The sequence below is a fragment of the Stylophora pistillata genome, chromosome 11 (assembly GCF_964205215.1).
Source record: "Stylophora pistillata chromosome 11, jaStyPist1.2, whole genome shotgun sequence".
Lineage (NCBI taxonomy): Eukaryota > Metazoa > Cnidaria > Anthozoa > Scleractinia > Pocilloporidae > Stylophora > Stylophora pistillata.
The window spans coordinates 15,829,457-15,852,679 of record NC_142529.1 but is presented as its reverse complement, the minus strand read 5'-3'; the positions used below and the strand labels follow the sequence as shown (position 1 = coordinate 15,852,679).

The 23,223-nt window shown below is 37.9% G+C and overlaps 1 protein-coding gene, 3 long non-coding RNA genes and 1 pseudogene across 4 annotated transcripts; 3 read left to right on the top strand and 2 right to left on the bottom strand.

Annotated features, from left to right (window-relative positions):
• Window positions 1–336: 336 nt before the first annotated feature.
• On the bottom strand, window positions 337–4,330 carry LOC148720286 (uncharacterized). The gene is made up of 2 exons (XR_015993371.1): window positions 3,755–4,330; window positions 337–3,596 (listed from the first exon to the last, which is right to left on the bottom strand). It is a non-coding gene; the product is annotated as an uncharacterized LOC148720286 (long non-coding RNA).
• On the top strand, window positions 2,332–5,367 carry LOC148720285 (uncharacterized). Its single transcript, XR_015993370.1, has 2 exons — window positions 2,332–2,787; window positions 2,864–5,367. It is a non-coding gene; the product is annotated as an uncharacterized LOC148720285 (long non-coding RNA).
• A 271-nt stretch (window positions 5,368–5,638) lies between these two features.
• On the top strand, window positions 5,639–8,485 carry LOC111333849 (uncharacterized; annotated as a pseudogene).
• Window positions 8,486–10,286: 1,801 nt separating this feature from the next.
• Window positions 10,287–13,068, bottom strand: LOC111333850 (uncharacterized). Its single transcript, XR_002695174.2, has 2 exons — window positions 12,666–13,068; window positions 10,287–12,507 (listed from the first exon to the last, which is right to left on the bottom strand). It is a non-coding gene; the product is annotated as an uncharacterized LOC111333850 (long non-coding RNA).
• On the top strand, window positions 11,355–19,264 carry LOC111347509 (uncharacterized). Its single transcript, XM_088739202.1, has 4 exons — window positions 11,355–11,825; window positions 16,690–16,736; window positions 17,901–17,990; window positions 18,381–19,264. Exons 3-4 carry the CDS (start codon window positions 17,901–17,903, stop codon window positions 19,104–19,106), a joined length of 816 nt encoding a protein of 271 aa, XP_088595328.1. The 5' UTR covers window positions 11,355–11,825; window positions 16,690–16,736; the 3' UTR covers window positions 19,107–19,264.
• The last annotated feature ends 3,959 nt before the right edge of the window (window positions 19,265–23,223 follow it).

Sequence of the window (23,223 nt, the reverse complement as noted above, 5' to 3'; positions counted from 1 at the left end):
TTACCGTTGCCAACCAGTCCAAAAATATATCGGTTTTCCATACATCAGTAACCTTCATACTTTAGTAACGCTTCGCAACATTAGCGCGAATCAGACAGTTTTGAGAGCTGTTAGCTATCATTTTCAAAAGTAATGATACTCTCCTGAGTTATTTGTTGTTATATCAAAGGTTTTAGTGGGGGTTTATAGTGGAAAGCAAGGTCTATCAATACACCATGCCGAGCCAAAAGTAAAAAAGTTAATTCTTGTGTCAAATGTGGTTCTCAGTCTTCAGCTGTGCTTGCAAAACATTGTGCCATTCCAATGACTCCATAACAAACTATTTCTCACGAGATGAATGATTGAACATAATTTAATTCTACAAAAAGAAATTTAAGAACCAGCAAATTATTTTACAAAAAAACCACAAGCTAATTTCTTAAAACGTGAGAAGGAAAATGCATTGATGAACACTGATTACAATCTAGCCACTAGAAAGAGCTGGTTATTACATGAGGTTCGTGTGGGATTTACATAAAACACAGTCATATAAAGAGGTAAAGTCTGTAGTTGAGCTAAGGCCCATCCAGCTGCATGCCGAGAAATTGACGACAGTCAGCGGTTGATGTTGTGAGCGCTGTATATGCTAATGAGGGACTTTCAATTCTCAATTCCCACTTCAACAATGATTCTAATGGAGGTTTATAAGACATTTTTCAATTGAAATTAGCATTTCTACAACTAAAGGATTACTATGTTTTGGAAGTCAAAGGACCTTAAATACACTATTGAGCAACAGGAAATTTACCCAGGCCATCGTCAGGGTCTTCTATTATATTCAAACAACTCAAAATATTTTCAAATGCCCCACGGTGCTTGCAGATCTCGTCCAAAATTCTGGAACGATTCTTCAGGTGTTCTAGGGAAGCTTTTCGGAAATTAGTCTCTCGAACGAGCCTCTCTATGGCTGCTTCTAAAGATTTAAGTTTATGTTTTAGTTCTTATATCTCTTCATCTTTTTCTCTCAATGTTTGATTACCTCAGAATTTGCTCATAATGATACAAATAATCACCATTATAATTATTTTTTAAAGTGCAACATTTTTAAAATCATCATTAACGCAAGAACACTGCGCATTCTCTTCTCCGCCACCTCTATATTAGTTCAGATCCTAAAACTTATACCAATTTGTGGGCGTGAATATAAGAAATGATTGCCGATTTGCTTTCCAATCCTAGCGTAATTTTTTATTCCTTAATAATATTCAAAAGGAAACCAACGCCTGCTAAGTTTCACAGAGTATTTCGAGTTTTCCAAAACATAAAGCAGAGACTGTCCGCGGGTTTGGCGACGCAAAACCGAATCTCCCATAACAGTTTTGTCCTCTATCCTTGCGTGTTAGTGCGATTACGGTTAACAAATGGAAACAAGAGAAAGTGATGATCATTATTTTCTCTTGACAGAGCCGACAATTAACCAAGAATACCACCTTCAAATAAAAGTACTTCCGGCGACTATATATTCAAATCTTCTTCCATCGTCAACAACATCGTCTGGACAGAACCGATCAATACCTTTGTTTCGTTCAATTTTCCCTTATTTGGTGGAACCAAGAAGAAGCCTCATCAACTTCAACCTCGAATTGCAAAGTATATGCATATGATTTATCGGTTCTCATTTCGAGTCCCTTGGATCGACCGTCATAGTCTCAATTTTTACTGAAAATGAGCTTTGAACAGCTGATAAAAAATGATATAGGCATACATGTTTGTATATTGAGGGTTTTTCGTCATTCCGCACGTAAAACTTGTTCCAAAGTGAAACGCTACCTATAAAAAAAAGGAGAAGAAAACATTTCAAGATGCTTACGAATTCTACCATATCACTGATTATCACAACCTTTTTTTTTTAAAAAAAAAAAAAGATGTTCCGGTGGGTAAACTATCCCGCTAGTATCACCACTAGGATTAAGTGTGTTTCAGTGGTTTGTTTTGTGGGAATTGTATACGTCCAAAAGATGCTGTAACCAGGAACTAGGCCAGGCTGTAGAGCACTGCGATATAGGCATATGTATATTGAGGGCTTGTTGTTATTCCGCACGTAAAACTTGATACAAAATAAAAGGTCGCTTATTAAAAGAGAAAAAAAAAACAGTTGGGGATGCTTGCAAGTCGAGTGAGCTAACCTGATAGTAGATAACTTATTTAAACATTTAAAGGAATTCTTCAGAAGCTTGCATTGGCAAAATTCTACTGTATCCGGTATTGATTATCACAGCCTCTTTTTGAAACAGCAGTTCCGGTAGTTAACCCACTCCGCTAATATCATCACTAACTTTAAATAATCACAAATCTGTAATAGGTTAAAAGAATGATGAAAACTTGGAAAAGGCTGTATTTTCCACATCTAGGATAACAATCGCTTGCGTCAATGATTCAGAAGCGAAAACTACCCGCGGAGGAGCCGTAATAATTCTTGCCGAGTGATATGACATTGACTTTGCTATGTAAAAGAGATATTTTTAGGACTCTGACTTAAAGAAGATTCTAGGGAAAGTTAAGGTCAACCGACAAGTGCTTCAAAATGAATGCGTTCTTTCGACTGATTTACGTCAAAGCTTAAAATCATTTTGGATTTGAGTACCGTTCCTCGGCTAACTTCCAATATTGAGCTATGAATTGGTTGCAAATGACACTAATATGGCTAAAATCGTACAAGTAATCACATTTTCGAGTTTTTTTTTTTCTTTTCTCTTCCTTTTTTATGACATCCGTTGTCCATTGTCGATAGAAAACAGATGATTTCATGTAAGTGGTTTTCCGTATTTAGCATTTTAATTTATTTGGTATATCTATAGTCGTGCCCACTGTTGTTATTTGCTAGGTTCAGAGGAGACCTCCTGATAGCCTGAAAGTAAAGCAAGAGAAAAGTTAGGTGAGTCCTACATTTCTAGGTTACCCATTCAAAGACAGACGACAAGAACAATCAGTTGTTTCCAATCTAATTTGCAATTCAGTCTCTGAACCGTACACTTGAAGGCTACTGACAGCCTAAGCGAATTCCACTTTAGAGACTTTTGTTAGATCTTATGATCAAAATAAATTCACTTCAACAAAACAACCACCGCTAATGCGAGCTCAAAGCTGTCAACATCTTTAGATCAAAAATAAAAACATTTCTAAAACTTTTCACACAGCATGGTTAACGAATATCAACCCAAGTTCATCTTAACAATCGTTAACTGAAACACTGATTGATTAGCCAATCAATTTATTCACCCACTTCCCCATTTTCAGCCACAAAAAGTTGTTGTTGTCCCTCCATATTCTTTTTAAGAGAAACGTGGGAGGTTGATTTAGTTCCATAGAATATTGAGAAGTTTTACGTTATTTCTCTTTTTACTCATAGATAGAAAATGTGAAAATATACAACGTGTTCCCGGCTTCTACTCTCCAAATGAAGTTTTCGTTCCTTTGATTCTTGAGCGGAACTTTGAATCGGTGTTATAGTATCGTTTGGAGTGATTCTTTATTTGTGGAATCAAAATCTTCCTGTCTTTATGACGTCCTTGGAATATCTTCTTATTTCATCAAAGAGAAGATGAATCATACCAATTCTAGAAGTATAATCAAAAGAATCACTATGCCGTGATTGATTATTTTGGGGAATCAATATCTTTCTGCCTGTTTGAATTCCTCTGAATATCATCTTATTTCATCAAAGAGAAGATGAATCCTACCAATTCTGGAGCTATAATCAAAAAAATAACTATACCATGACTGATCATATGCGAAGTTATACATTTAGTTTCCCAGGAGCTGCAACAGTCTCTTGCCTAAGTCACCGTGCGGCGTTTCCAAATCAAGCCCTTGCCCAACATTGAACCCATTTTAGTGTACTGCAAGATGTTGACTGGATTCATTGGCGTACACAATCGCGGCTTCAACTTTCTTCCTCGTAGCATTGCTCGAAGACCTAATGCCCAGCAAACTGTCGACGCACTCTTTAATGACAGAAAGAATGTCCTGATCAAGTTGCAGAAAAAAGACGATCGCGCCGAGGCCTACACTTTGATTGAGCCTCACCCCGATTATTTCATTTATCTGTTATTTTCAATTGGCACATTGGCCAAAGTGTATATGATTTATCGGGACTCATTCCGAGTCTCTTAGGTTGACCGTCGTAGTCATTGTTTTGACTGAGTTAAAGAATGATTAATCAATGGTTAAAACGAGCTTTGACCTGCCGATACGAAACAATATGGGCATGTGTATATCGAGGGCTTGTTGTCATACCGCACGTAACTCGGCGCAAAAGTTCATTGCAAAATCAATCTATTCCTCTAGAAGTTTTGATTTGTACCTGTTGCGCCGAGAGAGAGAACTTTATTATCTGGTTCCTTCTTTTTTTGATCTTTGTCCCGCTTTTGCTTTTAACAACAATGTTCAGTTATTTTAATGAAATGATCTTCCATTTAGACCATAGGGAAATTATAACAATTTAATTTTCTTTAGTCTTAAAACCAATTAGGCTCACTAGCAATGTAGATTTGATAAAAAGTTAATAACCATTAATTGTAGTGAGGGAAGTTTTTACAACCTAGCGCAGAAGTTTATTGCAAACTCAATCTGTTCCTCTAGTGGTTTTGATTTGTACCAATTACGACTAGAGAGAACTTTTTCATCTGGTCCCTTTTTATTTTCCGAGAGATAACAAATATTACACCAATCAGATTGTTCACTGATGTAATAGTAACCAGTGAGCCAGAATTGACATTTGTCCTTCCGAAGGACAGGGAGTTAGAGCTAAAAAACCTGCTTATTATGGCATTGATGCATTTGCCGTTACGGGCTTTAAGAGCATACGCATTCAAACGTTCTTATTTGTGACTCTATGACGTGTTAAATTAGACTGGCAGCTCAAAATATAATGTGAGAAATAAAAACGTGGATGTGTTACACTCGTGCCATAAGTATAACTCCAAGAACGATGTGCTCAGTGACTAGCTTCTTATAGCGGTACTCCGTTGTTCGTGTCAACAAATCATCGTATGTTTGTTCGTGTGTTTGTTTGCGACCGACCGAATGTTTGCTTGTGTTATTGTCGCAGATTATAATGTTGCCAGCATTGGAAGCATTGTTAGCAAGGTTACAAAAAAAACCACTGCCATGGCAAAGAGGCCTGTCACTCGCAACTCTTTTACCGTATCAGTGACGGGTGGTAAGTAACCTATGCAAGCAGCAATTTTTGCCAGGAATGGGAGTTTTTTCTTATGATTCTTTTGAATTTCCTGTTCACACTTAATGAGCTTCAAGCAAATTATATTCCTACTATTCTTCTGAACTTTATGTTTAAGTATGAATATAAATAAAAGCTTGTTAAAAGTGGTGATGGTACGGTAGTGGTGTTACCTCAACAATAATGCTGATTGAGGTACCTTTGAAGGAAAATCGATCACGCTCAAAGTGATCTTCTTGATTCGATTTGAAATTGTGCGAATTTTCTTTTTCACATTATTAGTATGATTTTTTTTCTTTATATTATTAATCGTTAAACAAATACAAATAATGCTAGCGGTGGGAAATTTAAGTACACACTTGCATACTTGGCATACAGACAGGCAAGCCCCAGCTGGAGCAGCAATAGTAGCGGTACCGCATGGGCTACAACACCTGGCTGAGTTCAAGTTGTAAAATTCATACATTATCCACGTTATCTGGGGCCTAAATAATCTATCCAAGAAAAAAAAGGGAGCCCTACGAGCCCTTCCCCCTCCGCGGTCCCTGAGCACAAAAATAAATAGAATTACGATATTCTCTATCACTGTTTCTTAAGATGGAAATAACTTAACCAAATGTTTCACGAAGAGATAATATTTCTTGCTATAAAATTGATGAGGCTTGATTATTACTTCCAATCAAACAGATGTAGTTTCTTTCTCCTAACCTTCCCATATGCCTTTCCGTAAAGGTTCCTCTATTTTTATACTGTAGTCAATTTTTTTTACCAAGTCAGTATTTTATTCATAAAAAAGTACCTTTTTGGGCTACACGCAGTGAAAAAGTAAAGCGCTTTATACGTGGGTGGATGGAGTGAACGTTGTATGATCAGTTCAGTCTTCAGACACAGCCGTACCCACATTTGTCCTTCAATTTGAAACCTAGCTGAAATCTGCAGATGGAGGAAACCTGGACGAGAATACAAGTAAGCAGCATCGAGCACAAATATCTAAGCTCTTAAACGTAATCGACAGAAAGCACGAATTGGCTTCTCTGTTCAATGAAAAAGTCGTCAGTGAAAAATTCTTGGAAGGATTTGCTAAGAGAGAATGCCATCCCAAAACTACAAAGTCTTATCTGATGAGTCTCCACCATTTCTATTCCTTCTGTCTAAGTGAGACCCTTGACATAGACATCTCTCCAGAGAGAATTATCTTTAAAACTGAGAGAAGGTCATACGATGGTCTACGTCTTTGCGCAAGAGCTGCTCGAAACGACATTAGGAGAAGATGGAAGAGGATCTCCATGCTTTAATCTCCCCAGAAGAAATTGAAAAGTTTGAGAGAAGTCAAGCTGCCAGAGAGACCATATGCTTACTGGGTCAGTTAGCAGGTGCACATTCAGTGGAAATCAGCCAAAGTCAGTACACTCTCATCCAAGACGTTTTTTTGGTTGAGATATCAATCGACAATGCTAATCGGGCTGGCGCTCTTGCCAATATGAAATTGGGGGAACTAAACAGAGCATCCAGGCAGGATGACGAGAATGATGTTTTCGTGAAGGATCATAAGACCCTTTCAACTCATGGACCAGCGAGAATTGTTCTCAGTTAAAAATTGCACAGCTGGATGAACATTTTTGTCAGAGAAGTACGCTCCAAAGTTCACGGCATGACTGGTAGTACTTGCGAGAATGTCTTTTTAACTTGGAATGGAGAAGCCATGGCATCCAGTCAGATAAATAAAGCGATAAAATCTGTATGGAAGAAGGCGGAAATGAAGAAAAGTCCTAGCTCTACTCTGTTTAGGAAGTCGGCTGTGTCAAAAGTTCACACAACCAGCCAAAGCAATGAAGCACGAGGAAATCTTTCCGATTTAATGGCCCACAACATCGATAGAGCGCGCAGATTTTATCTTTTACAAGAGAAGTCCAAGTCCTCAGTTAAGGCTTCAAAGCAACTACGCAGTGTAATGTGTGGGCAAGGTCAACAAAACCTTGACAAGCAAAAGGTTTCTCCAAACATCTCCAGCCTATCAGTTTCCGAACAATGTGCATCTGAAACGTCAAGAACCTCATTGAACAAAGAAATGGAAGATTTAGTGAAGAGTGTCTTCAAAGATGAAATCGAAAGCGAAGCCATTTCGATGGAAGATGTAAAATCCAATTTTTCCGACCATCCACAGCTGATGAAGAAAGGCCCAAAGAGAATTTTGGACAAGATAAGGGCGCAGTGGCGTTTCAGAACGCCTCCCTCGGTCTGAACAGTACAACCTGTAAATCCTTCTTCTGAAGAAGAAACTCTTGAACAACGTGTAGAGTGATCGCTGACTCATGAGAGCAACAATTCAAGTGACATAATACCACCAACTTTAGGAAGTAGCGTAAGGGGTGTATTTTCAGAGTACGACCTTGAATGCGTACGAACTCAGTTCGCCTGCATGATAAAGAAATCATCCCCATTTGTAAAGCAGAAAATCAAGGAAACCCTTGAAAAGGAAGCTTGGGGAAAGGAGCTGCTTACCAAAGTGCCCTTGGATACTATTGTCAATCGCATAAAATACGAGAGACGTGTACACAGGGTATCGAAGTAAGCAATGGGGCTTAAAGTTACACTTTTCAAAAACTGCACTGGTTAAATTCCCGACACTGACATGGGGTCTGAAGAGAAGCGTATAAGCAGTGGGACGTTTTAGTGATGTTACAAAACAAGTTAAGTTCTTAGGTCTGCGTAAGTGGACACTGATTTAAGTCAGCTTCCCGGCGTGATAGACGTTGATATTTTTGTTGTTGTCAATTTTACAAAGCTACTGTTCAGTTAAGGTTCTTGAAGACGTAAATAGTCAAAAGATCTTCCATCGTTCTCAAAATATTGTTAACCTTGAAAACGAGGAAAATTTCAAGAAGCTTAGGGTATATAGATACAATGAATATATGAAGTCCATATATTTTGAACTGCGGTATTAAATACGTATGATGCACGATCCTTCGCAGTACATAGCGCTATTTATGCAATAGCGAAAATCAGACCTGAAAAAAAATAAATAAATCAGGCCTGTACGGGATTCGGACCACTGACCTCTGCGATACTGCAGAGATACTACTGCGATAGTGCAGCGGTCTACCAATTTAGCTGAAAAGCCAACTGGGAGCAGGCCGTTAAGTTGATTCGTAATAAACCCGTGATGATAAATCAGATACAATGAATAAATGAAGTCCATATATTTTGAACTGCGGTATTAAATACGTATGATGCACGATCCTTCGCAGTACATAGCGCTACTTATGCAATAGCGAAAATCAGACCTGAAAAAAATCAGGCCTGTACGGGATTCGAACCCGTAGTTGCATAAATAGCGCTATGTACTGCGAAGGATCGTGCATCATACGTATTTAATACCGCAGTTCAAAATATATGGACATCATATATTCATTGTATCTGATTTATCATCACGGTTTTATTACGAATCAACTTTACTGCCTGCTCCCAGTTGGCTTGTTGGCTTGTTGGCTTGTTGGCTTGTTAGCTGGTTTTATTTCTGATCGGTTTGGTGGATAGAAATTGAAGAGCATATTAAAAGCCAAAATAAATGCGAACTGAATCGATTGAGAAACTGAATTACTGTCGGTTGGATCTGTAACCTGGTATTTTTAGTTCAAAGTTAATTTGTCAACTGCTGAGTGAATGTAGTTTAACTCAGACGCTTATCAAGAATAAGCACAGATTTAACAAAAAAAATTCTCGTTACAATAGTTCCCTATTTTCGTCACAACTCGGCTTTCGCTCCGACGAAGGGCTAACGCTCGAAACGTCAGCTTTTATAACCGTAACGGTGGCCAATTTACCATTTCAACTTTGTTGATATATTCAAATTATTTCGTTACCCCCACCGAGGCAGCCCCAAACAGTTTCGTTAGAAACTATCAGCCTTCATACATTTTAAGTAGTCTTGCAAGCATTATTTAAAGAGTATCATGTAGCAGTGTTGCTGGGAATGAAGAAGAGTTGAAAAGAAAGCGACAGACTTTTGGTGTTTTCCGCTATATAGGAGTGGGGGGGGGGGGGTCGTGTTGACGATTATCGGTTAAAAATAAGCCCTTCTGATGATTGACGGTTAAATTTTAGGTCCTTTGAAAGTGACGGTTGACGGTTAATTTTTTAGAGTGTCGTTTATAAAACGAACTAAGCGCGCAAATTTGGCCCTGACTTTTCATAATTTTTTAAAGAACTGTTTATTTATAACACCTTTTATTAATAAATGACTGACGTCTTACGACCCTTGAAGTGTTTCCACACCGGAATTCAGTTATTTCGCTAACCAGTTTTACTCGCGACTAGAAGTTAAAGGTCTTGGACAAAAGTATTTTTGTGATATGTGAAAACTTTTTTTAATAGTAACATAACTTGACCCAAACTAAGGCAATCGTTTAGCTCTTAATCAAGGATATCTGAGACATTTGGCGGGCGACATTGGCTTGCTTATTCGACGATTGACGGTAAAAATATTGCGTTTTTGACGGTTGACAGTTAATATTTTGGCCATTTGACGGTTGACGGCTAACTCCATGGAAACCCTCAAGAATGGTTTACCGACTCGGCTTTTTTTCGGTTTTTTCTAGGCGTTCTGAACCAAGTTTGCGGTAGTTTTCCGTAAAAGTTCGGTCACAACTGGTTTTGCAACGCATTAGCAAGAGATGCTGATTTAGCCACCTTGACCGTATCTCTCTCAAGTTAAATTACAACGAAGCCGGAGTTTCATTAAAAGACTCATCCACTAAAAAAAATTATTGACACCGGCAAAGCTAAACTTCTATGACAACAATAATTATACCATACAAAAAAATGCCTTTTCGGAACAATCTCGTGGATCATTTAAAGTCTGAAAAAGTAGCCTAGTTCAATAGGAATATGGGCTGATAATTTCAATAGGAATATGTTCGACTTTGATGAAGAAAGACTGCCCAAACGGAATTGTTTTGTTTAAACTGTCCGCCGGTTTGGCACGCAAAACTGGATCTCCCATAACAGTTCTGTCCTCTATCCTTCCGTGTTAGTACGATTACGGTTAACAAATGGAAACAAGAGAAAGTGATGATCATTATTTTCTCTTGACAGAGCCGACAATTAACTAAGAATACCACCTTCAAATAAAAGTACTTCCGGCAACTATATATTCAATCTTCTTCCATCGTCAACAACATCGTCTAGACAGAACCGATCAATACCTTTGTTTCGTTCAATTTTCCCTTATTTAGGGGAACCAAGTAGAAGCCTCATCAACTTCAACCTCGAGAAAAACGTAAAAAACTTTAATGTACATGATTTTGACAGACCCCAGCAGCGAAGTTCTAGAATTGGAATTGCAAAGTATATGCTTATGATATATCGGTTCTCATTTCGAGTCCTTTGGATCGACCGTCATAGTCTCTGTTTTTACTGAAAATGAGCTTTGAAAAGCTGATAAAAAATGATATAGGCATACATGTTTGTATATTGAGGGTTTTTCGTCATTCCGCACGTAAAACTTGTTCCAAAGTGAAACGCTACCTATAAAAAAAAGGAGAAGAAAACACTTCAAGATGCTTACAGTTCTACCATATCACTGATTATCACAACCTTTTTTTTAAAAAAAAAAAGATGTTCCGGTGGGTAAACTATCCCGCTAGTATCACCACTAGGATTAAGTGTGTTTCAGTGGTTTGTTTTGTGGGAATTGTATACGTCCCAAAGATGCTGTAACCAGGAACTAGGCCAGGCTGTAGAGCACTGCAATATAGGCATATGTATATTGAGGGCTTGTTGTTATTCCGCACGTAAAACTTGATACAAAATAAAAGGTCGCTTATTAAAAGAGAAAAAAAAAACAGTTGGGGATGCTTGCAAGTCGAGTGAGCTAACCTGATAGTAGATAACTTATTTAAACTTTTAAAAGAATTCTTCAGATGCTTGCATTGGCAAAATTCTACTGTATCCGGTATTGATTATCACAGCCTCTTTTTGAAACAGCAGTTCCGGTAGTTAACCCACTCCGCTAATATCATCACAAATCTGTAATAGGTTAAAAGAATGATGAAAACCTGGAAAAGGCTGTATTTTCCACATCTAGGATAACAATCGCTTGCGTCAATGATTCAGAAGCGAAAACTACCCGCGGAGGAGCCGTAATAATTCTTGCCGAGTAATATGACATTGACTTTGCTATGTAAAAGAGATATTTTTAGGACCCTGACTTAAAGAAGATTCTAGGGAAAGTTAAGGTCAACCGACAAGTGCTTCAAAATGAATGCGTTCTTTCGACTGATTTACGTCAAAGCTTAAAATCATTTTGCATTTGAGTACCGTTCCTCAGCTAACTTCCGATGTTGAGCTATGAATTGGTTGCAAACGACACTAATATGGCTAAAATCGTACAAGTAATCACATTTTCGAGTTTTTTTTTCTTTTCTCTTCCTTTTTTATGACATCCGTTGTCCATTGTCGATAGAAAATAGATGATTTCATATAAGTGGTTTTCCGTATTTAGCATTTTAATTTATTTAGTGTATCTATAGTCGTGCCCACTGTTGTTATTTGCTAGGTTCAGAGGAGACCTCCTGATAGCCTGAAAGTAAAGCAAGAGAAAAGTTAGGTGAGTCCTACATTTCTAGGTTACCCATTCAAAGACAGACGACAAGAACAATCAGTTGTTTCCAATCTAATTTGCAATTCAGTCTCTGAACCGTACACTTGAAGGCTACTGACAGCCTAAGCGAATTCCACTTTAGAGACTTTTGTTAGATCTTATGATCAAAATAAATTCACTTCAACAAAACAACCACCGCTAATGCGAGCTCAAAGCTGTCAACATCTTTAGATCAAAAATAAAAACATTTCTAAAACTTTTCACACAGCATGGTTAACGAATATCAACCCAAGTTCATCTTAACAATCGTTAACTGAAACATTGATTGATTAGCCAATCAATTTATTCACCCACTTCCCCATTTTCAGCCACAAAAAGTTGTTGTTGTCCCTCCATATTCTTTTTAAGAGAGACGTGGGAGGTTGATTTAGCTCCATAGAATATTGAGAAGTTTTACGTTATTTCTCTTTTTACTCATAGATAGAAAATGTGAAAATATACAACGTGTTCCCGGCTTCTACTCTCCAAATGAAGTTTTCGTTCCTTTGATTCATGAGCGGAACTTTGAATCGGTGTTATAGTATCGTTTGGAGTGATTCTTTATTTGTGGAATCAAAATCTTCCTGTCTTTATGACGTCCTTGGAATATCTTCTTATTTCATCAAAGAGAAGATGAATCATACCAATTCTAGAAGTATAATCAAAAGAATAACTATACCGTGATTGATCATTTTGGGGAATCAATATCTTTCTGCCTGTTTGAATTCCTTTGAATATCATCTTATTTCATCAAAGAGAAGATGAATCCTACCAATTCTGGAGCTATAATCAAAAAAATAACTATACCATGACTGATCATATGCGAAGTTATATTTTTAGTTTCCCAGGAGCTGCAACAGTCTCTTGCCTAAGTCACCGTACGGCGTTTCCAAATCCAGCCCTTGCCCAACATTGAACCCATTTTAGTGTACTGCAAGATGTCGACTGGATTCATTGGCGAACACAATCGCGGCTTCAACTTTCTTCCTCGTAGCATTGCTCGAAGACCTAATGCCCAGCAAACTGTCGACGCACTCTTTAATGACAGAAAGAATGTCCTGATCAAGTTGCAGAAAAAAGACGATCGCACCGAGGCCTTCACTTTTATTTAGCCTCACCCCGATTATTTCATTTATCTGTTATTTTCAATTGGCACATTGGCCAAAGTGTATATGATTTATCGGGACTCATTCCGATTCCCTTAGGTTGACTGTCGTAGTCATTGTTTTGACTGAGTTAAAGAATGATTAATCAATGGTTAAAACGAGCTTTGACCTGCCGATACGAAACAATATGGGCATGTGTATATCGAGGGCTTGTTGTCATACCGCACGTAACTCGGCACAAAAGTTCATTGCAAAATCAATCTATTCCTCTAGAAGTTTTGATTTGTACCAGTTGCGCCGAGAGAGAGAACTTTATTATCTGGTTCCTTCTTTTTTTTATCTTTGTCCCGCTTTTGCTTTTAACAACAATGTTCAGTTATTTTAATGAAATGATCTTCCATTTAGACCATAGGGAAATTATAAAAATTCAGTTTCTCTTTAGTCTTAAAACCAATTAGGCTCACTAGCAATGTAGATTTGATAAAAAGTTAATAACCATTAATTGTAGTGAGGGAAGTTTTTACAACCTAGCGCAGAAGTTTATTGCAAACTCAATCTGTTCCTCTAGTGGTTTTGATTTGTACCAATTACGACTAGAGAGAACTTTTTCATCTGGTCCCTTTTTATTTTTTTCATTGTTCCTGTTCCCGCTTTGGCTTTTAACGTCAATTTTCAGTTATTTGGCAAAGTGATCTTCCATAGGGAAACTGAAAAATTTTAAATCCTCTGATGAGTGGGCGACCGCGAAACAGGCTTGTAGGGATGAACTTGTAGTTTACTTGTCTTTTTCCTCCCACAACATATATATATATATATATAAATCCTTTTGGATCCTTCTGGCGCGGCATCACTGTTGGCTCGAGGCCTTTTAACGTATTCTATATATATATATATATTGTTTTTTATTTTTTTTTCATCGCGTTAAAGTCATCTGGTTAGGAGACTTGAAACTCTTAAAACATGCAATAGTGAAATATTTATACTTCCTTAGATGTCGTACTTCTTTAAATGTCATTAATTTTCATTTTTACTGCATTAAATTAGACTATAAATAGTTCGTGGATATTGCAAACTTGTAAACATCACGCGTGTTATATAAACTAAGGGCCATAACAAAAGATAAACCTGAACTATATAGAGGCAGAAGTCCAGATGTTGTGCAGCTAACCTATCCCACGCAAGCCAATTAAAAATTGATTCAGATCATACAAGATCTATGTGTCCACCTCCTAAGCTGGGCTCGCCAGATATGAATCAAATAGCTAGCCAACAGTGAATAATTATTATATTTTTGATGTTTACGTTTGACTTAATTAGAGTCTTTCAAGGACCATCAATTCCCCCAAATAGGATACAATCTCTACTCGCTTTGGGGTTGAATGACAACTAGAATAAGCATTTTATTAATAGTTCTCCCATTGAAATTTGGTTCAGAAATTTCCTTGTCAAAGTAAAAGCTCTTGTGGAGAATGATGACCATGATTATTGAAGATGCAGCAATATCACCAAAGGTCAATCTTTAATCAGATGTGAAAACATTTACTTTATTCTGGTTTGCCAATAATCTAGTGTCTGACGATAGCTATCAGCACTTATATAATTGAAAGCAAAGCAATTATTATTCCAGCGTACCTAGTCTAGGTAAGGGGGTCGATACTCTACAAAACTATAGTCTGAACGGAGTGATATTGAAATCCTAAAGGTGCACACGTTTGACGCAAAGTTCAGTAAGCGCTACAGGATTAATCATCCAACACCACATGTTCGATGAGATTGATTTCTATCGATGTTTTCTCTGCCTATAACCGTCTAAAAGACTAAAAGGTCTCGTTGCTGTTGAAAGCCGTTTTTTGTAACTCGTGTGGCATGACCTATTTTAGTATTACTGTATGCATTTACTAGAAGTGACCAAGATCTTTTCCTTTTTTTCATCTAAAAATAGTTAGAGCGTTTACATTTACAGCTCAGAGTTCTTTTTTTAGAAAGCGGAGGGCTTGTTTCCTGCTACTAATTTTTTCCGCGTTTATGCTATTTATATTGTATTACATTTGAGTCCATACATGAAAATAACGAGTGATCTGCCCCCTGAAAGACGAATACCGTCGATAAGGCAAAAAGGTTATGGGCCCACAAAACAGCCTGAGATTATGATAATCATAGGGGAAAACACATTCGTGCGTATGATAACTTCTCACAGTTCTATTTGAGGTTAGATTTGCATGCGAATGCTTGGTTGACCTTTTAGCCACAAAATGAAAAAAACCTTTACAAAAGCGAAAGTGTGGTCTAATTTTACTATCATTTGTTCTCTATTTCCTAATTTAGTTCACTTTATTTGTTTTTAGTTTATCAATCTTTCTTCGGTTTAGTTTGTGCTTATCAAGTTTTAAGAGTGCTTAGCAGAAGGATTGACTCTCAATACATGCGTCATTAAATCTGTTCATTAATGATGAGCTGACTGCTGAAAATTTGGTTAATGCTGTATGTTCCACTTCTAAGACAACAATCGTTTGTTTCAATCACTCAGAAGTGAGAACTTCTCGAGGAGTCGCCATAATAATGCCAGCCGAGCATTAGGAAACTGACTTTACAATGTGAAAGAGAAATTATTAGGACTGTGACTTAGGGGAGAATTTAGGTCAGCCGACGAGTGCGTCAAAACGAATGCGTTCCGGTGATTGATTTACGTCAAAAGCTTAAAATAATTTTGGATTTAAATACCGTTTCTCAGCCAACATCCGATGTTGAACTACAAATTGGTAGTAAACGACACTAATGTTGCTAAAATCGCACAAGCATGCAGTTGATATATAACCGTGTTCTATAATGAGCGTATCATAGACTTAAAATGTAAATTTACTAGATGTTCGTTAAAGGAACCGAATCAACTACAATTTAAAACTTATGACCGCAAATGACAACTTACGATTGATACAGATAGACGCAACTAATTGCTGAGCACAACAATTTAATTTGAACAACTTTTGACTAAATATAAGACAATTTATATTCGAGGCTTGACTTAAGCGTTTTCATATAATATCCAAATGTAATTTGTACCAGCAAGCAAAGTTTGAACTCGCATACCATATCAGCAGCGTTTTCCGTTCGTCTCTTTCGATCCACTTTGCTTGCGCCGACAAATTCGATTTCTCATAATTGAAGGAATGCTCAGTTGTTCATTTTCAGCGGGGGTTGTGCCTCTTTCGACAAGCGATTGTTCATAATGGACAGGGGCTTACAACTTGAGGCTAATGCAGCTCTGAAATTCACAGTTTAAAATATGGACACTTTACAAGCTAAGATAAATAACTCGCAAACTTTTTTCTAACGAATCTAAACATAACTTTATATTAATGAATTAAGAATTACATAACAATTCCCTACTAGTGTTCTAAGGATGAAAAAAATGTAGCATAAACAAAAAATAGGTCTTAGCTAGATACATGTTTACACCACAAACAGCTATTGTGATACAATAGCCATACGTAAAGGGATCTTTTCTTGTGGCAGTTTCTTTAATTTGTTGAAAGGCTCTTTGACGTCATTGCCACTTTTGTCGCATTTTTTTTCCTTTTTGTCTTATGACTTAAGCCATATGATATTGTTCGACCTTACCAGTGGTCAATTATCAATAGAAAGCGATATTCCACCAGGGGATTCCCGCCTGAAAGCAATTTTAGTTTGGTATATCTTCTGTTGTGTCCACTGTTGTTATTTGCTAGGTTCGGAGAAGAGCTCCTGAAAGCCTGAAAGTAAAGCAAGAGAAAAGGTAAGTCCTGCATTTCTTGGTTACCTTATTCCAAGACCGACGACAAGAGCAATCAGTTGTTGTCAATCTAAATTGCAATCCAGTTTCTGAACCGTAAACTTAGAGGCTACAGACTGTTGGATATCCTCAGCGGATTCCATCTTCAGAGTCTTTTGTTAGATCTTATGATCAAACATTTTCACTGCTACGAAATAGCCACCACTGATGCTAGCTCAAAGCTATCAATATCTCTTGGCTACAAATAAAATCGCACCTAAAAATTGCCAGCCGGCGTTAACTAAAATCTTGGTGGATTATTTAATGATAATGAAGAACTCCAAAGCTTTGAGTCATCCCTCGGTAATCCAAACTTTATGAACCATCACTCTGATTCGGCTGAATTTTTATTCTCAACAGCCAATTGTATCATTCCAATATTCCGGAATCCTTTTGCTTTTAATTCGAAACAAAGGCAAACTTTTTCCGCTACCGCCTTTCAATAGCTAGCTGCACTTCGTCAAGCGATTCAAAACTGCATTGTGATTGAGAAATGTTTTAAAATGGTTAGTCATTAAAGAAAGTTATTGTTAGGTCTGATTAATTATTCTTACATCGCTACCAAAATTTTCGCCACTTTCTTCCGCTTTACGAAAACATTGTCACCCACCACTTGATAGCTATATGCCAAGAACTACATTGGAATTAACGTCTGTTTTCGAGCGATTATTAATTTACAAGCCTCGCTTTCGGTCTAAACAATTGTGAATCGTCTAAAAAATTTTTCCGCTTTACGAAAAGAATGTCACTTCCCAACCATTGACAGCCGTATTGCGTCACGCAAGAGTGCATTGGAATTGATATCTACTTTATTCGTTTATTCATTGTTTTGCAAGCCTTCCCGCTCTATCCAGTTGATCTTTAATAGCTTTCCTTTTGATTTTCCTTTTTCCATTGACTTCTGTTTTTGTTTTGGACTTTTTTTTCATTTCAACTCGGAATGAAAGCTCGGCTAATTTTCATGAATGTTTGTTTAAACGAATGCCCACCCTTTGATAAAGGGCTCACGCTAATCATCTGACATCACAAATGATGGAGGTCAAAAGAAATCCTAGTGATGAAAGCGCTGTTATATTTTTGGTAAACTAATCTGCTGACAGATAGAATCTGTTTCTTTCCTTTTCATAGATGTTGAAATTCTTGATCTCTCTTACGGTGCTATGGACCTTGCTGATGTGGAAAACTGCTCATGGGTGTTGCAACTGTTACGAAAAAAAAGTAAGTATCATAAGTTACATGCACTAATGATAACACGAAAGATGAATAAGAAGAAGATGAGTTTATTGAATGAGGGCAAAAACACTTTACAGTTAAAACTGATACACTAGCGGCCCTCATAACACACCATAACCAGCATAAAATATGGAGACGATTTACGTTCTCTCTCGATTTACCCATGTGTTCCCGGCTCTTACTCTCTCACTCACTTTTTGTCACTTTGTTTCATGAGCGACACACTGAACCCTACAGTGTTATTATCTTCTGCAGCGTAGTCCTTGAAATATCTTCTTATTTCATGAAAGAGTACATGAATCATACAAGTTCTAGAGCTTCACTCAAAAGGATAACTGTACCATGACTGATCATGTGCCAAAAATTTATTTTCAGCTTCCTAGGAGCTGCAACAGTCTAGTACCCAATACACCAAGCGGCGTTTACAAAATCCAGCCCTTGCCCAACATTGAACCCATTTTAGTATACTGTGAGATGTCCACTGGAGTCATTGGCGAAAACAATCGCCACTTCAACTTTCTTCCTCGTAGCATTACTCGAAGACGTGATGCCCAGCAAATCGTCAACGCTCTCTTCACTGACAGAAAGAATGTCCTGATCAAGTTGCAGAAAAAAGACGATCGCAGCGAGGCCTACACTTTGATCGAGCCTCATTCTAGTTTCAACAACGTTCAATTCGGACTGCTGGTCAACAGTCACTCTGGTTACACGACACCACAGAATTCTTTCATGAGAGATTATCTCTTCTTCGGAATTCTCCCTGCATCGATTGCCAGGCAAAGGAACCTTCAAGGCTTCAAATCCAACGGGCAGCTTATCCAGTTCAGAAATTGCGATGCAAATCCAAACAGCTTGTTCGCTTTCATGCCAAACCATGATCTGCAGACACCGAGCAACTACCATCCAAATCTGGTTTACGAAAGTCGTGGTGTTGCTGTGGACTGGCGCGCAACCGCTAAGAAAATCACCAGTCCCGATCGCATGATGCCAAATGACTACTTCTTCTTGACAGAGCTACACTTTGGGGGCTGCGGCTGTTATACATCCAGCGACCGCTGGTGTAAATTTGGCTTTCACGCGTCTGCGATTGGAATTCGCTAAGACTGTTTCATATGTCACAGTCCCAGGCAGGAATAGTTCTGGTCCTATTTGTCACTGATTCTGCTATTTTGCTATTTAGTGTATGTTACCGTAGTTAAACCACTCTGTAAAAGTCGCAAATCTGTAATGTCGAGAGAAATAAAGTACGTGGAAGAAAATTGGTCTTTTGAATGTTCTATTTTTTTTAATTTTTTCGATGTGATGTCATTTTGCCTCAGTTTCATTGACTCATTATTTTCAAATTAAACAAGATCACTCACCTATACGCTAAATCTCGCATTGTATCCTTCTTTATATTTTTCTCAGTTCGTGAACGGGCGGTATTCTACAAATCCTGCAATCTGATTGGTTCCGAGAGCGGGCAGTATTCTCCCAATCCGGCCCGCTCACAGAGGGCGGTATCCGTTTCGCTTGAGTCATTTTGAAGAACATCTCAAGCTTCGTTGCAATTTTTCACAAAATTAATTAATGTATCTCATTTTGCCGGCTGAGTAGAATTTTTGAGCAAAGACTTTGGTCACGACCTTTTGGCGGTAAATAATATTAATTCTTTCTTCTCTCTTGCTCTCAAATCACTTTGGTTTTTCAGCGAAAGTTGGTTTCGAAATAAATTTCGTTGTACTACATTTGTTCTTAAAAAAGGTTCAAACGCGGCTTAAAAACAATTTGTTATTCTATAATACTTCACAAAAAGTAACTCAGAAAGTTAAAACGAGACGTAGTTGCAGTTAACAATTACACTGATCAGTGTGACTTGCATTCGTTAATATCTGAAATCTTCAACACAATTTGTTCGTTTGTGAAACGCTGGGCGAAGTTTTGAGCTCTTCTATAAGTACACTTTCGCCTATTGTTTGCAAGTCTCTTGAATTTGAACATTTCTACCGTAAATTTCAAAACAGTAACCGAAGGAATTCGATGAATAAAAGTCGCATTAAATCCCCTTGTGTCTAGCTTGAACGAGTCTGACTGACTTCAGCTTTTCGGTGGAAGTAAAACCGATTTACACACACCATTGCAGACTGACAAACACGCAGACTGACATGCAACTCCAAAACACACATTTGCATGCACTTACAATTTGACTTTTTAAAATGGAACAGAGATAAATCTTCGAAGATTAATCGTCGTTGGAAATGAACAATACTTTCCGTAAGATCTTCGAGTGTTTTTTTTGGACGAGAAAACCGTCGCACGGTCATTTAACTGTTGTGTGGTTGTCATAACAGTACTGTTGTTTATTCAAAAGCGTACGCTTTTTTCCTCTTGTTTCAAAGTTTACTCGGAAGCCTTTTAAGTTACCTTTACAAATAAAAATGTTTCGGTGAAAGCTTTCTCTTTAATTTGAATAACGTCTGTTTTCTTTGTTATCCACTCGCTAACAAAATGTTATGTTTATGGAGGATTTTCCCGTGATTAAACTCGTAATTGTAGCCTAAATCATTCGGGTTCTTTTGGAAATCATTTTTTTATGTGCTAGAAAAAAATTATAATGTTATTGACCAGCATAGGTCGGTCCGTATTGGGAAAAGCCGTGCCCTCTGTCTTGAGTACCCCCCTCGACCTACGGCCTCGGGCGGTATCCAAGACCTCGGGCACAGTTTTTCCCAATACGGACCTCCCGGCTAGTCAATAACATATATTTCTTAAGTTTCGTTCCTACGTTTATTCAACCACACATCCATTTACTCCTCATGTATAATTTTATTCGCGTATATAAGTCTTTGAATGAGGAGAATTCTGAAAGCAATATAGACTGACAAAAGAACAAACAAGGACCTATGGGAAATATCGAGTCAGGTATATGTACCCATTCAGATACAAATCGGTAGAAGGAAGAGAAGATGAATTGGTCACACTTTGAAATAACTACTAGGCATTATTAGGTAATCATTGAAATGGAATCCCTGGGACAAATGGAAAAGAAAAGACACCTCTGCATCACACTCGAGTGGCTACCCCAGGACAGAAATATATGAAGAAGAGAAATCGTCGATAGCCGATACTTGGGGAGGAGCTAAGAGCATAATTAATGGCCGTAACTATTTTCTCCAATAAGCACCCAAACCCTAATAAGCGCCCACCCCCATGGGTATAGTGTCAAGCAAGCGCCCCCTTTTCCCCTTTCCCCCTCGAGCCCCTCCCCTCCTCAATCCCTTTCTTAAATGTTAGGGATTTAGGGGGAAAAAGGGTTTTTTGAATCGCCACTTTATCAATGACTTTTTAAGCATCAACAACAATAGAATCTGTACAGAGAAATAACTAAAAGCTCCTTGGGTAAGCGACCTCCACCCTTAGATAGGCGCCCGAGCGCTTATATATAGAGAGAAGTAGAGGATGTCAATTCTAACTTTCAAAAGAAATTTGGATTTGGAAGTCTTGACACTCTTATGACGCAAACTATAAATGCATCGCTTTACTTCGCTCTGAGAGAGAGTTCAGTAGTATTCATATTTCATATTTGAAACCAATCCGTAAACTCATTTTATTATCTATTCCATTGAGAATGGAGTTGAAAACGCTCACTCGTGAAACTTACAAACAAGGACCAATAGATTCGGTTTTCGCAAGTTCAAAGGGGCGTCGCTCCAAAACGCGGTTAACGAGGTGTTTGGGGACTATTTTACAGATCAAGATAATAAACCAAAGTTGACTGTTTGCACGAATCTTTATTGTTGAAAGGCAATGGACCACGAACCACAATCAACGATGAAAATTCACGATTAATCTCACAATCAATCAATCTATCGACCGTAAACTGAAACAACAATACAACGAAACTCTATCAATCTACTGAAGTGTCGCGGAATACATAATCAAAGAATTGCGTGTAAAAACTGGGCCCCAACGTCGATAACGAGATTGAAAATTAAAATAAAACAGAACAAAAGTCTCGATATAAATAAAAATAATTTTGGTGGCTGGTTAACAGCGCATTGTTCTGATCTAAATGGTAGGCGTTCACTCGCATTTGGCACGAATTTGGCCTTCAAATCTTAAATCAATAGACAATACGGCAATATCTGTTTGTATATTGTCGCCCAACACTGAACAGACTAGACTAGAAAAAACAAAGTTACATAGGTACTCACATATCGGTCCCGCTTGTGCCAGATGTTGAGAAAACGAAAGGGCGAAAGTTTAACAAAACTATTCAAAACTTACGAAGAACTGATTAAAGCCGACGCTAAACTTGCCTTTTACATCCGCGTGGTGAAGTTCAAAGGTCCAGTTACAAAACCAATAGAAATAAAGAAAAACAGATAAACGTTGTAACTATGTACGTATCTAAGATCATTCTGTAATTATTAAATTAATCAATAATCAATCAAAAATGAGCCTTTTCACTAGTGTCCTTAACAGGCAGATAACACAAACGTTGGCCTTGATAATTATCGCTATCATGCTCAACCTCAACCAATAATTGTTAATTGTTAGACTAGACTTCTCGTTGTAAGTTGTGCATCAGCCAAGAGTTCCCTCCTCAATTAAGCGTAGAGCAATGTAATGTCTTCAGATTCTTACTCGTCAGAAAGTTGTGCGAAGTTATTGCATTATACAGAAGGGGCAACAAATAAAGCGTTGACTTGCTCAGCCATATTAAACATTTACTTCGAATCTTGCCCCTAGCCATACTATTGACTAGTATGTTAAACTAAATAGGCTTTCCAATGATGTTAGAATGTTATCAAGTTATTGAAAGACGAGAATATCCTTTGGAGTCAGGTCTATAAATCTCCCTCACCTTGAACCCCAATAATCGATTAGGGAGTGTGCATTAGCTTGTGGGCACGAGCTCGAGGATGGGATTTACATCTATAGGTTTGTTTTAAGGAGTTCCTTCGATGATAATTACGGTATAGAACAGTAAATGTGTGTCTAACGAATTTCAATGGCAGTGGCATTGTAACCAAATTGCTTCCACTGGTCGCTTGAAGTCCAGCAGCCACAGCCACCAAGATGTAGTTCTGTCATGAAAAAGAACTTATTTGGCATTTTAAGACCGCCACTCGTGACAGGTTTGGCATGGGAACGCCAGTTTACCGCGAGTCCGCTATTTTCATAGACTGACTCCGCCATATCAGGATCAAATCAGTTGTACTAACCGTTTCGAGAT

Coding starts and splice junctions, on each gene's coding strand:
- LOC111347509 (XM_088739202.1), top strand. CDS start 17,901: ATGTTGAAATTCTTGATCTCTCTTACGGTGCTATGGACCTTGCTGATG. Junction 17,991..18,380: donor GCAACTGTTACGAAAAAAAA/GTAAGTATCATA, acceptor ATTTATTTTCAG/CTTCCTAGGAGCTGCAACAG.